Below are 16525 nucleotides of genomic sequence, written 5' to 3' on the forward strand. Positions count from 1 at the left end.
ATATAATGATTATTCTTCTCTTCTTATAAACAAAGAATGCTCATTTAAATGTATATTTTGTAGCATTTATTTAATATGTTCAAGAATGCTTCCATAGTTAAGTCCTTAAAACTATTGGTTTCGCAAACACAAGGTCTTCTGTATTTGAATATTGTTCTAGCACTTTCTTTAACTTTCGTTTTTCAACCAAAATTCTGATTCTTTCCGCTCGAAATGCGTTGCGTGTGCGCATGGAACGCGACTCTCGTAGTGACTGTTTTTTCCCGTTGGCTCCGATTCAATAGCACGTCTGGTCGCGTGTTCCTTCTCCAAAAACGGTGAACAGTAAACAAATGGGGAATATACATATATATGTACATATATGCATACGTATATATACAAATTGTTGTCATTGCAAATTGGCGACGCCGACGACACTTTTTGTCGAGCTAATGAAGGCCGCTGTGGGGCGTCGGGGGGGCTGGCAGCGGCAGGCGACAGGGCGGAAGTACGCACTGCACAGTTGAATTCTACAATGAAAGTGAAATGCGACTCACACACACGCACACTAGCAGACTAGTCTCCACTGCAGCTGTACTGAAACTCTCCAGTCAAACGCTGATCGTTCCCCTTCCCCCTATTCCATTCTGTCTCCACTCGGCGCGATGACGATGATCATCATGATTGCATCTAATTGAAATGTTGATAATGTCCTTAACATGCTGTCGCTTGTTGTTGCTGCTGCTGCTGCTGCAAGGCAAACCCGCTTTGTTTTTGTTGTTGCTGCATTTGCGCTTTTCTGTTGACAGTCGGCGACAGTTGACGAAACGTGGGAGAATGCATAAATTAACGTAAGCCCAAATTTAAATGAAGTAACATTTTTATATCTGATTGGCGCAGCAGCTGCTGGGAAATTCACATTTTCAATCTGGTTTTTCTTGTATTCATTAAATAAAATTCAGATTTTTAAATAATATGTATATTAATTAAATTTAATAAATTAATAAAAATTAAATAAATAACATTCAATACATTAATTAAAATTTATTTTATTATAGATTGTTTTAAATATGAATGTAATTATTACCATTATTATTGCTGTTTTTAATAAATTTAATATTATTATAGTCATTGTTATTATTCGTATTATTATTATCATTATTATTGGTATTACTATTAGTATTATTTTTTATATTCATTACCAAATTTATTGAAATCTTTGTTAAAACATCGACCTCAATTTTTAAATTCTTTATCTAATCGATTAGTTATAATTATTTTGATTTTATTATTATTCGCTTATTTAAACTATAAGCAGTCAGAACTAAGTTAAAATAAGGAAGTATATTTAAACTAAGGATTGTTTTCATGTTATACAATACCCAATAAGTATCGTCTGTATAGCTAGATTATGAATTTTGAAGCTTTAACTAGTTTCGAATTATAATGAGTTTTTTATTAAGGCGACAGCTAATCAAAGAAAATGTTATGCTTTTAATTTGTTACCCAAATAAATGGAGATACGAAACGAGTCATAACTCATTAATTAACAATGAAATTCTATTATGAGAAATGTGAGCTGATACGAACTTAAAACAATTTCAGTAATTGTTAAAGTGAAGCGCAATAAATTATAAAAAAGCTATGGATAAAATATCGGAAAAGTTTCGCATTGAAAGTTTTTTTTTTATTCTCTCTTCAATTCAAATAAAGCAAATTCGCAATTGTCATGAGCTGCTTTTGTGATGATAATCATATAATATCCTTTATAGTACTTGCCACAAATGCCACACAGATTCTCGCGTTCATCTCGCTGATTGTAATGTCTACTGTAAACAAAGCTGGCCACGCCCCCCTGACCCGCACTGCCCACTTGACACCCCAGTTTGGGCAGCGCAACTTGCGCTGCACTCACTTAACTCAAGTATCTGATTTCTTAGACAAACTTTGAGAACAAAGCTGACACTGAGCTAGCCCAAGCCCCCCTCCCGTTGTGGCCCGACCACGCCCCAACTGGAACCGCACGGCGTTGATTATCTTGTTTACACTGAAGTTGCAGTTGCAGTTGCCGTCGCTTGTGGCTTGCAATTTATTAAATCAAATTTACAAAAACAAAACAAAAACCAGTTGAGCAAAAGAAAAAAAGAGATAAAAAAAACAAACTGCAGTGCAAGCGCTTTGTTTATTATTTTTATTAGTTGATTAAATTATGAAGCAACAACAACAACAACAACAACGACAACAACAGCTGCAGTTAAAATATGCGTGCGACGCTGGCGTTCCAATGACCCGCATCGCAGCTGCCTCCTCCACCCTCTGTAATATACCCTGTAAATGTAATTGTAAGCAACAACAAAAATAAAAAACAAATTTCATTTATGCATTTGATTAGATTTTATTTTCAAATTGTTTTTGGCATTGATTCAAGTTCAACTTGACTCGAATGAAAGCGGAAATTAATATACACACATATATACACATAAATATATATATTGATCTTTTTCGTATATGCCAGCTTAGATAGTCAGATAGCTCAGCCAGCCGCTGAGCGTAAGCAGCAGTAGGTTCATCAGCGGCCTGGAGACGCCGTTGTAGTAGCCCCCAAAGATCTGCAGGCCGGCCGTCTCAATGCTGCGCTTGCAGTAGTCCCCGTCGTAGTTCCAGCCCACGTACTCGTTGGTGCGCAGCGATTCCTGACGCAGCCACTCCTCCAATGGGGCAAAGTACTCACGCAGAGCGCTGCCATCGAGCCGACCCTCGCCCAAGGTCTCCTCCAGCACCTCCTGCCAGGGCTGGGATGCGCCCTTGGCCATCAGTTGTCTATGGGAATCGAAGCGAAAGAGAGAAAGTGTGAGAGACAATGTATTATATAAATATATATATATTTCTATAATATAAGAAAAGTTCAACATTTTCATTTTCAAATTATCTACTACACAATACGGATTACAATTAAATTAAGTCAAATGTATATTTATTTATGTGAAGAACGATTTGTTGTCCCAATTAAGATACTATCTATTTAGAATAGTATTTAATAAACACATATAAAGATGTAAGCCAAGAATTCGATTTTAGATTGAAATAAAAAATTGTTTATTAACAATTAAATGATGGTTTCTTGGTTCCCACAATTATAATATTTTAAATGGTATTCAACTATTTATCAATAATTTATTTTTGACTTACTTTAACAGATTGCCTGCCGCTGGCTGCCGATAGATGTCGCACTTGTGCAGCGGCTTACGCGGATCGTTGGGCACATACTGGCCAGCGACAAGACACATTCTTCGATACAATTGGAACTGCAGCACCGTGGAGAAAAAGTATCTGCAAGATACAAAACAAGATATGAATTAGATACATACATACATATATGGCTAAAAACATGAGTTTTAGAATGGCAACGGTCACGCTTATTGACCGCATGCGAGTATATTGTACAAATTGTCAATTGTTCTGCGATGGGTGAGAGTTGAGCACATAAACCGAGCGACTCGCTGTGGTGCGCTTACATCGTGCCTCAAGGTCGCACCACAATTGCAATTAAACCAGAGCAAATTGCAAACGATTTTGCATTTTGCAATTGCAATGCAAAAGTCTGCTCAGCTCTCATTTAATCGCAATGCATTTGATTACCCTAACATGGGGCATAGCCACTATTCGGTGGGTTCGAATCTCGGAATGTATATTCAAAATATGACTTGTGATAAGAAATTCTTTAAAAATCGAATTGTATCCTTAAACCTACATCTCTTATCATTTGAATATTTACTATAAATCTGAAAAGCAATAGCATAAATAACACAATGTAAACGAAATAGCACAAAATAAATAATCCAATGAATTAGCAACAAGTTAATGTTCAACAACCTTTTGAACTCGCATTAACAGTAAGGTTCATTCGGTCAAAAATGATTCCTTTAGCCAGCATATATTCCTCATTTTACCAATTCAAAAGATTCAATGTTCAACAAAAACCTTTGAAAAAAAAAGCAATTTGCTCTGATAAATTCTATCAATGGGCCAAAGGACGTCGCAATAGTCCCTGTAGTTTTCGAAATATTGCGTCACCTGTGCAAAAATGTGTGTCATCCGAAGATCTTTAAATGTAGATCGATACAGTTGGTCCTTTCGATTCAAATGCACCAGTTTTTTGAAAAGGACGAAAGTCCTTTAAGCAACTATGATATAAGGATACTCATTTTGTATATTATAATTGCCGTAGCTCAAATGTATCCTTGTGAGTGTCCACACCCTCCCATTTAAGAACTTACAAGCCAAAGGATGAAAGTCCTCCAGACAAAAAAGTATTAAGGGCAAATTTATAAACAGAAAATAGCATCTTGCTTGGCAACATCATGCCGTAGTCCTGTATAAAAAACAAGTAAGAGGTTCTAGTCGGGAGCTCCCGACTAGAGGATACACTGAACCCTCTCCTTCCAACATCAAAAGCATATATATATTCTATTTAAGAAGCTACATGTCAAATTTGGTGACTCTATTATTTACCAAAATTGCCCAAAAAAAAGGATTTCTATATCGATTTTTATCGATTGCTTGGAATCGGAGTACGTTATCGATTATCGGAAACAAACTCGATCTGCGCGGGAACTAGGAGCACCTACATCTAAGTCAAGTCTCTAGATCTTATATCCAATAAATTAATTATTCAAAACAAAATATCAAATCGTTGTTCTTTTTTACGCTCAAGGGCTCATAACCAAAATCATAATCGTTGCATACCCAAAAGGGGCGCATTGTTCGGCGGTTAGGTGCCAAAAATTGACCAAAATTTCATCAAAATACCAGGCGAACAGAAATGCCCAGCAAGTAGCTGGTAGACTAAAATAATCGAATGAAAAATTGTATCACATACCCGAAAGGGTCGCCCTCGTCAGCGGCTGCGTGCCAAAAATTTACCAAAATTTCATCAAAATACCAGGCGAATAGAAATGCGCAGCAAGTAGCTGATCAAAAACTTTTCGAAGAAAAATTGCTTAGCATAGGCTTGAGGGGCAGAAATGTTACTCATATAAAACGAGTGCTGTAAGACGGCTGTTGAGCATCTGTTTATGTAAATTGGATGCTGCAAGGACGGCTGCTAATTAACAGCTTATGTACAAGGGCTACTGATGGAAAAAGCATACATGTTTTAAGACCATTTCAATGCAATTTTTTCAGGCATTTGGACCTTTAGGTTCCCAAGGATTTATTAATGGTATGATAAAACCAAGGATATGACAGTCAACTAGAAACAACCGAGGGGGCACCTCTTTTTCTGAGTGGTAACAGGTAAGGGCTGGGAGCTGAACGAATTTGAACCTTTGGGGGTACTAGGACTATATCTATGGTATGGTGAAACCATGGATATGCTGGTCAACTAAGAACCATCAAGGATGTGATGCTGTTTCAATACATACATATTTTTGGACCATCTCAGTGCCAATTTTGCACGAAAGTTGGTACTCACGTTCCCAAGCACTATTTCAATAGTATGCTAAATTTGAAAAAAAAAATAAATGCTTGGCAACAAAATAAAAAAGCCGCCAAAAGCATGACATTAAGTGTCATTTGCGATATTATTTAAAATTTAGTTGTATATTAGAATTAGAATTTTGAAAGGCAATCGAAGGTCCTGATCGACGGGAATCTATGAGGATATAACACGCCAGAAGCTGCCTTTATTTATTTAACATTGAGAAAAAAAAACCTATTTCAATAATAAAACTTGGCTTTAATTATGCGGTGGCTGCCACCGCAAAATTAGCAGCTGTTAAGTGCTTTGATCACCGAATCCTGTTAACTTCACTCAATTGTGTGCACACATGGAAAACGTAAACACGAGAGAAGTGAAACTCTGCGCTCAAAGCACACAAATGCACCGCAATGTAAAATGCAAATACGTTCAGAGCAAAGCAATGCGCATGTGTGTATGTCTGTTAAGCTTTCACACAGGTATTATTTTAAAATGCATGCATACATACCTACATACACAAATGGACAACATTTTGCTAATACAGACAAACATACGTGTGCATCGGCGAGAAAATTGTATTTTAGACCGACTCAATATCAAATTTATACAATTTCTAATATTCGAACATGTTAATTGTTTAATAAAATGTAAAAATATAAATATATCGTTACAAGATCGACTTTTGTTCACTTACATTTACCTTATTTTATGTAAATAAATAAATAACAAATAATTTTAAAAAATTATGTCTTTAAATCAAAATAAAACTTGATTTTAAATATGCCGACGGCTGTTAGTTGCGCTGATAACCAAATTCTATTAACTTCGACCAATTATGTGTGCGCCTACAGAGAACGTTAGCATGAGAGAGTGCACATGTGCACATGTGCACATAGCTGAATATAATGTAAATGCACTCAGAGCAAAGCAATACGTACATATGTATGTGTGTGTGTCTGTTCAGCTTCCACACTGGTGTTATCTTAAAAGAAATACATACATATACAAATGGACAACACGTTTCTCTCTTTGTCACGCACTTCAGTTTTGTTTCTGAGTCGTTTGTTTTCGTTTCGCCTAATGCATACACACACGTGCGAATCGACGACAAAACTGTAATCTCACTTCAATATTTTTCATTCGCTTTCGCTGTCTTTGTTCTTGGTGCAATAAAAGGAATAACAGAAAAGTTGACAAATAGTGATAGCGCAAATTTGTCCAGGCAAGTTGGGATGAGATATATAAAAATTATGGCTTCTGTTAGGGTCAATAATGTCTGACCTTCATTGTAGTGTGTAGAAATTCCGAAGTCGTAAATGATTCGATAAAATCTAAAAATATAATTCAAGATCGTCTTTTTTTATATAATATTTACCTTATTTTATGGTTGTATTTCTTTATACATCTTTTTAAATAGTTATGTATTTAAACCAAAAGAAAGCTCGGCTTTTATTATGCCAACGGCAGGCACCGCTCACACTGTGTGTGCGCCCACGGAAAACATTAGCATAAGAGAGGTGAATTTTTGTGCTCAAAGTATAGCAACAGACACAGCTGAGTACAAATTAAATGAGCTGTGAGCTCACTCTCTCTCCCTCTCTCTATGTTAGTTGAGCGCTTTCCTTTGCATACAATTGTTTGTGTGTGTGTGTTTGCTTATGTGTTATCTACGTTTACAGGCCCCTCACACATATTTCTGTTGTTTCTTATCCTTCTAACAAGAATTTTAATGAAAGAGTTACACTCGTAAGCTGCGATCGTTCGCTTGCTCTATTTTCTGTGCGCCTTTTTATCGTCTACTTTGCACTGTGGCATCATGAAGAACATGTTAGCTGTTGTCTAGGAATAAGATGTACATTATAAGATATCAAAATTGTCCAAATCAGAATAGGAGTGCTATACTTCTATTGTTGCTTAAATGGATTGTTTTTTCTTCTGAAATCGAACATTTTTGAGTCCAAATTATTCTATATACTTTCAAGGCATAGCTTTTAAAGATCGGATTTAACTTTTGACTCATTTATAGCTTTCAAAATGTATTTCAAGTCGTCATGCGATTTAATCTGAGTCTATTCTGTGGGTTGGTTTGTTTTTAAGCGCTTTGCGGATAGTCACAATTCAATTTTATATGAAGCTCAGGGTCGTCTTTAGAGCTGGTGGCATTTTGCGGCTTTATTTTTATATGCATCACAATAGCTGCAAAAAGCTGTCGAGTCATAACTAAATTGATTTGGTTTTTCTATCTTTTTTTTTTTGTTATAATTATGCAATGCTCGCAGCAAGAATAACAAAAAAGCCTGTTTGATTTTTGACTGATTCCAGAACAAGTTCATATAAATTGTTATTTTTGTGTCTATTTCTTTTGCTATTCGAGAATCAGCTGTGAATTTTGATAAGTTCGGCGAGTTGTTAGCTATGTTAATGATGCAAAAGCCTGTTCTTTGAGCCAGCTGAAGAGTGGTGCACACTGGGCTGGCCCAAGTTGGTAGATAATTTTGTCTATTGTCTCAGGGGATTCACCGATTAAATCCGGCGCTGTTAATTATGTTGGGGAAAAAACTAATTATGAACAGTTATTATTATAAGCAAATTTGTGATTTATATTTCTGCAAAAGCTATTAAGCTGAACTATTAATAGCACAACCTTCGGCCAAGAGAACACACGCCTGCGAAGTTACCCAGAAATCTCAGCTGAACTCTTCGTCCAGTTCGATCTCAGAAACTGTAAGAGCTAGATATACCTAATTTTGAGATTTTTAATGTTTTGAATATTCAATTGATGATTTGGGGAAACGAAAATTTGCCAAATTAATATTTATTTTTATAGCCTATATCTGTATACTTTTTGGCTAAATAGTGTTCGCAGAGATTTTAACAAGATTTTCGTTTTTTCAACAAAATATTAATTTTAATCATTTTAGTTCCACAATTTATTTTACCCATAAAAATTATACATTAAATTTTTAAAATTATGTAAGAAAATTTAATATAATTTAAAACAGCTTATTGAAAACTTTAAAATTTAGTATGAATCATTCCCAAGTTTGAAATAGAGCGTTTGAAAGAACTATCAAAAAACACCTGGACTAAGTAGACAATACTTTTAGAAGAATTTGTCTTAGAATTTCTCAAGAAAAGTACTTCATTTGGATTTGTTTGGGGACTTAACAAAATATCAGATATGTATATCGAATAAACTAGATTTTTAAAATGCTTATACATCATTTGGATAAAATATTTTTGGTTTTTAATTCGTTGTGATGGCTTTTCAAAAATAATGTTTTACATTTAAATGTGGATCAGAAGAATAAAAGTGTGAAATTAAATAATTGTATCTTAAAGCCGCTAATTGAGTAAGCTGTTTGCGAGAAAAAGTCTTCTAATTCGAGTTGTCAAATTTGTTGATATTTAGTTCTATTGTGGTTGCATTCGAAATGGAGTAAAATAATTGTATATTTTTGCTGCTGAAGGAGCACATAGTTTATGGCCAAAAGTCTTGTGATTTGAGTACTCAAAATTCTTGGTTTTTAGTTCGCATCTTATCTGCGACTGCATTTTAAAATAATGTTTAACATTTATAATGGATATTATGAGAAAAAAAAATGGAATTAAATAATTGCATATTTGAGCTGCTGATTGAGCAAACAGTTTGCGGCCAAAAGTCTTTTGATTCGAGATCTCAAATTCAATAGCTGCGTACGTGCAAATTGCAATTGTTTACGATTATTATTGTTGTTGTTTTTGTTGTTTTTGACAAGTTAAAATTGGTGCAACTGCAGCGAACGGCTATGGAGCCATTCATTAGCGCCGAGCGGTTAAACGGCATTGCTCATACGCCCCGCAGCACCAAAAGCCCGCTGGTAGCACATAATTGAAGCCGTTTTGTGAATGGCTTTTGCGGCTACTTTACAGAATTACAGATTTTTCAAATATTTTGAGACCGCCGCAAACACATGTTTTCATGTCCCAAGCGAAGCAGCTGAAAAGAATTTTCGCAATATTTAATTTTAGCACAGAAAATACAAAAAACCAAAAAACTAAAAAAAAAATTGGACTAATTGCCGACACTGTTCGTTGCCTGTTTGGTTGACTGACTGATTGACTGGACGAGCGTTAACCCCTGTCGGCCCAGGCCCAGGCATTGTGGCAGCCAGTGTAGCTGATTGACTGATTGAGTGGCAGTGGCAACAACAGTCGACACACAGGCACAGTCCAAGTAGCAACAACAGCTGCTGCTGCTGCTGCTGCTGCGGTTGCTGCTAATCCCTGTTATTGGGTCATGTCTGAGACACCGTCGCAGTCTTCGGCTTCTGGTCGCTTTGGTCTCTGCGCGTCTCTGGGAAAATGTGGCGACGATGTGGCAACTGCTGCCAAGTGCCAAAAACATAACACAACACAGCAAATGTGGTTGTTGTTGTTGTTGTTGTTGCTGCTGATGCACTTAATGGCACTTTGGCACGTTGTTTCTGTAACTTCTGCAGTCGAGCCGTGATCGAACATTGTGAAAAGTTTGCATTAAAATGAATTTTTTGTTGCTCTCGTGTTTTTCTCTCTCGAACGCTTGCAACATTCCCTATTGGAATGTGTGAAAAAAATGCATGTGACAATTGATAGAGATAAAATATATAGATGCTGATATATGATATATTAAGTAACATCAAGCAACATCAAGGCATATTTATCTGTAATATAGAAAGCTTAAAATACCGTTGGTCTATAATAAAGGAAAGTAGCCAAGCCGAATCGGCTTGAGACTGAAATTGATAATTGTCTCTATATCGAGCCTGAAATCAATAAAAATCCGCCGAACCGAACAGCGAAACAAGCTTCGGGTTTAAATAAAACACTTTTGATTGAGCCTTAGTAACAAAACATCAAAAACATAAATATATTATACCTATTTTTGATTTTTAATAATTAAACCCCGGACCTCGAGCCAGCTAATTAAACATTTTAAATAAATAAATATTTTAGCCCGCATCTTGAGAATGCAATATTTGTTAAAATTGTGAAGTAAAAATTTAATTATTTTATTTTATTTAAAAAAAGATATACGACAAATAGTTGAACAAAAAGCTGCGTGAAAGCCACTTTCACTAACCGATCCTCAAGGCAAAAAGTGGGTTCGAATCATATACTACTTATATTTCATCTGGTAGACCTGGTTTTAAGCCAGCAAATTTAACTATGACCCCTGTCAGTTAGAATTTTAAAAATATAAATTAATTTTTAATTGAAATTAGACAAAGCAAACAAATTGGGGAAAAACTTGAGAAAAACTTTCATACAACCGTTTTTCTTCCGATTTACCACTGTTGCGTGTGGAATTTTCCAAATTGTCGAAACACGTATTCATTATGTAGAGCTTTGAAAATAATTTTGAAGCAAATCGGATAAAAATTAAGACGTCACCAAAAAAATCTATGAATTGCACTCTTTACCGAGGATGCTTTGAGTCCTCGAAAAATGTAAAACAGGTCTCAAATGATTTTACTTTTGGATTCTCGGAAATAAATTTAAGCGCGAAACGTCACTCACCAAATCTTTGACACCCATTTCCACCAAAGAAAGATGGATTTTCCAATAAGTGCGAAACACCCCTCAAATGAATTTGAGCAAGGATCTTTGAAAATGAATTTGAGGCCGAACGGATGGCATACAAACTTTTTTAGCGATTTTTCCATACTTGCAATTGGAATTTCCCGAAACCCCGTCTTAACGTGCACCTTCGTAACATAAGGTAACTACAGTGAAAATTTCAGTTTCCTAGCTTTTACGGTATGGGCTATACTTTGATCACCAATCAGTCAATCCGTCATTCATTCATTCGGTCAGTCAGTCAGGACAAACAGTTTTATATATAGAGATATCTCATGTTTAAACTCTCATCAAAAACCTCAAAGCCCTCAGTCGCTTGTAAAATAGTGTCAAGTAAAATTTGTATTCTTTTAAATTCCAAGCAATATATGGTAGTTACGCGTCGTTGTCCCGCTCAAATCTGGATTACAAAAACACAGCCACATTGCCCGACAAACTGATAAATGTCAAGGTCGAGTCGTGAAATAATCAAATAACAAACACAAATTTTCGCTTTTTCAAGCGCAACAATGTGAAAACATATGACAATAGCCACAACCATAATAACAACCATAACAACAACAACAGCAATAATAATAATAACAAAAAGAAAAACCCAAGCCGCAAGAAAAACAAAAAGAGAAAATGTTGTGTCCAACCACAAAATTACATGCCCAAAAAAAATTATTGGACATGTCAAGACATTGAGGCCCAGCATTTTGGCCATTTCAGAGTTTTGAATCTTGTCCGCCGCGTCCAGCGAAACGTTTGAATGCATTGGCCGCTTGGCTGGTCAGTGGCTTAGTGGGTTAGTGGTTGGGTTTTGCTGGCCGCTTGCATTGGACATTGAACCACATTTGTTGTTTTACGTTGGCCGCAGCAACAAAATCAGAAAAACAAAAAAAAAAAACAGTCCAAATGACCTTAACGTGTCCACATTAACGTGACATTCACGGCACATACACAGAAAACAAACACATTTGAATTGCAACTGATATATGTTCATGCATTGCCATCGTCTGAGCCATATCCATAAAAATCTTTCAGCTCAAGTAGCTATAACTTTGCTTCAAAATGAATTGAGGGCATTTACGAGACCTCTGGACATAAAGACCAATTATTAATGGCAGTAAAGACTTTTAGCTTGTAAGGTTTTTGTAAGGATTTGTAAAATGAACCAATAGATCACATAGTTTGCCGCTGAGCTGCAAGGCTTCTTTTTTAATAACTCACAGTTAACTTTGGTTGCGCATAAAATAAAATAACCTTTTAAAGTAGCATAAAAAATAAAACTATATTGAATGCAATTTGTTGCTGGCTTTCTATATAGTGCAAATTAAATAAACTATATATTAAATAGCTCATAGCTTTAACAAAATTCCATTCAGACCTTTTTTCTATATATAAAACTAACAAATCTTAAAGAAGATAAAATTCATTCAAGCAGAATGCATGCAATTTTTTCAAAAGTATTTGAGAAAAGTTGTTCAATGTTGTTTATGCAGAACCTCTAAATAAACACGCATACAAAATCTTGATACTTGATAATTTTCCAAGAGAACAAAAATATTTACAACCATTTAAATTAGGTAGCAGAATAAATAATACAAGTAAATACAATACATATTAATGGTAATAATTTATTTTAAGAATAATATAATTGTAAGCTAACTGATTTAACTGTAATTTAAACAGCCACCAATCAATTTGATATGCACATTCTATTCCGCGTTTTTGCAAATACAAAAGATTTTTAACTATTTATAAATTTTAATTTAGCTGGTCCGGCAACTATAACAATAACTATTTATATTTATAACTAAGCTGGATCTATATAGAATATACGTCCTATAGTCATATTTAAAGATCATAAGAAATAATTGAGTAAGTATTAAGAACTGGTATTGCACTTTAGGAAAGAATTGGATCAAGTTCGAGCGTTGCTGCTTGGCTTTTTTAGCCGATTGGCGATTTATATGTTGACTGCCTTCAGCGCATTGTGGAACATGAATTCGAGTTGGTTTTGTATTTGTAGTAGTATTTATTTTTATTTTATTTATTTTTATGTATTTATTGGCGCTTTGGTGAATGCGACTGAAATTATATTGATTTATGCGCACGGATCTTGGCACGGATCTCGGGGCAGCTGCTGACGTTATGAACTCAAATTAAATGCTTATTAGTTAGCAAAACGGATCTAGCACAACAACAACAACAACAACAAGAACAACAACAACAACAACAATAGCTACAACTAATGATATAATTAAGTGTAGAATCAAATAATGATCGCCGATGTCTGGCAATGATTTTATGTCACAGCTGAAACTGAATTCGAATTCGAAACGCGAAACTGAAAGTGCATTCAAGTTGCTTACATTGTGCAACGCACCGCATCGACAACAACAACAACAACGACAACAACAACAAGAGCAACAACAGCAACGACAACGTTGGCTCTATTTATGGCCAAGACAAAAACCGGCCCCAACTTCTTGTCTGCGACTGCATCCGCAATGTTTCTAAACGGCCAAAACGGCGACCAACTAAAAAAAACCAAATACTATAAAACGTTGTCTAAAGGAAGCTGTGCTCTATTTTTGCTGTCCCAATGCAGTTGTTGCAGTTGTTATTGTTGTTGTCGCTTTTAGCAGGTTTTCGTTGTTGCTGCTTAGTTTGCACACCTCTGGCGCTTAAATGATTTGCGGCTGGCCACGAAATGCGCGCGCAAATGGCCAACAAGGCGTATGCTTAATGCCTGTCCATATAGACCCACAAACATACATACACATATATATATGTATGTATATATACATGGGCTGGCCCGATCGATCGTTTGTACGGCTGCTGCAACATTTTGGCATTTTGACATATCAAGTGAAAAACTTAAGCGATTTCCGACAAGCAACCAGTTTTTTACTTCTTCTGCTCGACTTGGCTATTGACTAGGCAAAATAAAATGTAATAAAAACAAAATAATATATAGATATATATACGAATGCGCATAGATTAAACATAAAATTAAAATAAATCGAAAAGTTGTGTTTTATAGTTTACACGCATGGGAAAGTCACAAATAATGTAAAGGGCTTAACTGTTGCATCTGTTGTAACAGCTTGTGAAGGCAAGATTGACAGAAAAATATGTTTCCTGGTTCTGGCATTGAAATGAAGCGTAAAGCCGGGTAGCAGGTAACACAAAATATAATTAAGTAAAGAGATTGGGTAAATTAATCAATGTGAATATCTGTCGAATTTGTAATTTTAAGCATAATGCGGGATCATGACAAGATTTCTTAAATTATATTTTATTACGTTTAATGTAATTTATCTAAACTTCTATAGCTTTCAATTATTTAAATTTTAATATTTCGATTATATTATTATTATATAATAAATAAATAAAATAAATATATTTAAAATTTCAAAAATATTTATTGCTAGACGATTGCATTAAAAAAAAAATTGAATAAATAAAATAAAAATAACAAAACGACATATTCAATCGAAATCGGGTATCGGAAATGGATTTCCTAAAAGGCTGTCTTTATAAGATGGGTCTCCCGTCATGGACTTAATTAAGAAGGCCCCAATAGAATAGCGCCATTAAAGTAATTAAATTTAATTAAATTAGATAATTTACCATAATACTAAAAAATTGTATTATTAATATTAAAAATATATTTATACATATATTAATATTAATAATGATTTAAAAAACAACATGGTCAAAAAAAATGATAATAATAATAATACTAATCGTAAAAATGATTATAATTAAATAATAATTGACATACATTTGGATTTATCATAAGCAAATCAAATAAATGTTCTAAATCTAATTTTCTTCTAACTTTCTCATAATTTCATATTATTTTTTGACTACCTCAGCTTTTACTTTAAGATGAATTTTAATCAAAGCTGTTCTTAAAGTTTTCTTGACCAATTAAAAAAAAATGCTATTTAGCCAAGTTGATTATTTCTGTATTTCGATTCCAATTACAGCTGCCAAGCAACTCTATAACAATGTCTACGTTTTTGCCACACGCTTGTCAGATTCTCTCAAGAGTATTTGGTAAGCGAGAGTTGTTTCGGCTGCAATCCGCCAGACGATCTGAATCTGAATATGTGCACCATATAAGACCGTCAGCACAATTGTGTGAATTATCGCATGACAGTCACAGACAGACAATAAAAGACTGGCCTGCCCCGCCGACTGCTGTGGACCCCATGGCAGCTGTTCCGCTCTGTCTTGTGTGGTTGTTGTAATAATAAACCATAATTATATTAGCTAATTTTGGGCCGCCTTTTCGCATATTGGATTACAAACAAGACCGAACAACTGATCAAGTGGTAAGGCCTTCTAAAGCCAAAGAGACACAAGAAACACACACACACATGCAGACAATTGGCCATAAATCAGCAGGTAACAAATGCTTAGAGGGGGCGCGAGGTAAGGGGGGATGTCTACTTCATTGCATTGCAGTTATTGTTGTCGTTATAATCAATGAATTACGTCGCATCGGCTGCATCGGTTGACCACAATTTATGGCGATGCCAAACATGAGAATCCGAAATGCGAAGCACAAAAACTGCAAATGCAACAGCAGCAGCAGCAACAGCAGCAGCGACACGAATGGGGCAGCTAGAAGATAAGCGAGGGGGGGCTGGCAGCCAGAAGGGGAGTGGCTGTAACGAGCAGTCGCCTGGCTTTTATGTTGCAATCCGGAGCGCATGCAACAAAGCGCCCAAGTCGCATGCCAAGTCACAGCACAGCCAAAGCAACCACCACAGCCACCACAACCACCACAACCACCAAGCAACAAGCACCACCGCCTCTGCCCCCTGCCCGGTGCCCGCTGCTGCTGGCATCTCTCAATTGTAACTCGCATCTGTTGGGTTCGTTGTATGACAGAATCGTAACGTTTGTCGCTGTTGCCGTTGTTGTGGGCAGCTGCACTGGTTGCTTGGCTTGACTTGGTTTTTGGCTTGGTTCCATCTGGTCGAACATAGAAAACGACACATATTGCAAAAGTAAAAGTTGACCATTTTGTCCAGTTGCGCCTTTAAAGTGCATGCCATCAGTCTGAATACACTTGCAAAATCCAACAAAAAATATTAACTCATTTAATTTAAATATAGGAACCAGAACTAGCTGAGCCAGAACTGAATGAGTCAAACTTTTAGATATGCAAATGATGCAACAATTTAAATTAATTGTACTAACATATAGGAACCAGAGCCTGAACTGGCTGAGCCCGAACTGAATGAACCAGACGCTGAGAAATGCAAAATATAACAACTGTATAAATTCATTTAGTTTGAATGGAACCAGAATCACTTGAGCCGCCATTAAATTAACCAAACATTTTTGATATGCAAAATGCACTTTTTTAAATTAACTTAATTAAATATAGGAACTACAAAAAAATGTACCAAACGTTTAAGCATGTAAAATTCAACAATAATATAATTTCGTCTAATGTCAGTT

General features: G+C 35.5%; 1 protein-coding gene across 1 annotated transcript in view; it reads right to left on the minus strand.

Moving 5' to 3' along the window:
• Window positions 1-2372: 2372 nt before the first annotated feature.
• LOC115769212 (angiotensin-converting enzyme) overlaps window positions 2373-16525 on the minus strand; it is a 66543-nt gene continuing 52390 nt past the window's right edge. The window contains exons 8-9 of the mRNA XM_030713922.1: window positions 3169-3309; window positions 2373-2799 (exon numbers count right to left, since the gene is read on the minus strand). Of these exons, the coding sequence (XP_030569782.1) occupies window positions 2496-2799; window positions 3169-3309 (445 nt within the window). The 3' untranslated portion in view covers window positions 2373-2495. The remainder of the gene's footprint in view (window positions 2800-3168; window positions 3310-16525) is intronic.

The sequence above is a fragment of the Drosophila novamexicana genome, unplaced genomic scaffold (genome assembly GCF_003285875.2).
Source record: "Drosophila novamexicana strain 15010-1031.04,08,12 unplaced genomic scaffold, DnovRS2.1 tig00004549-arrow-arrow-pilon, whole genome shotgun sequence".
Taxonomy (NCBI): Eukaryota; Metazoa; Arthropoda; class Insecta; order Diptera; family Drosophilidae; genus Drosophila; species Drosophila novamexicana.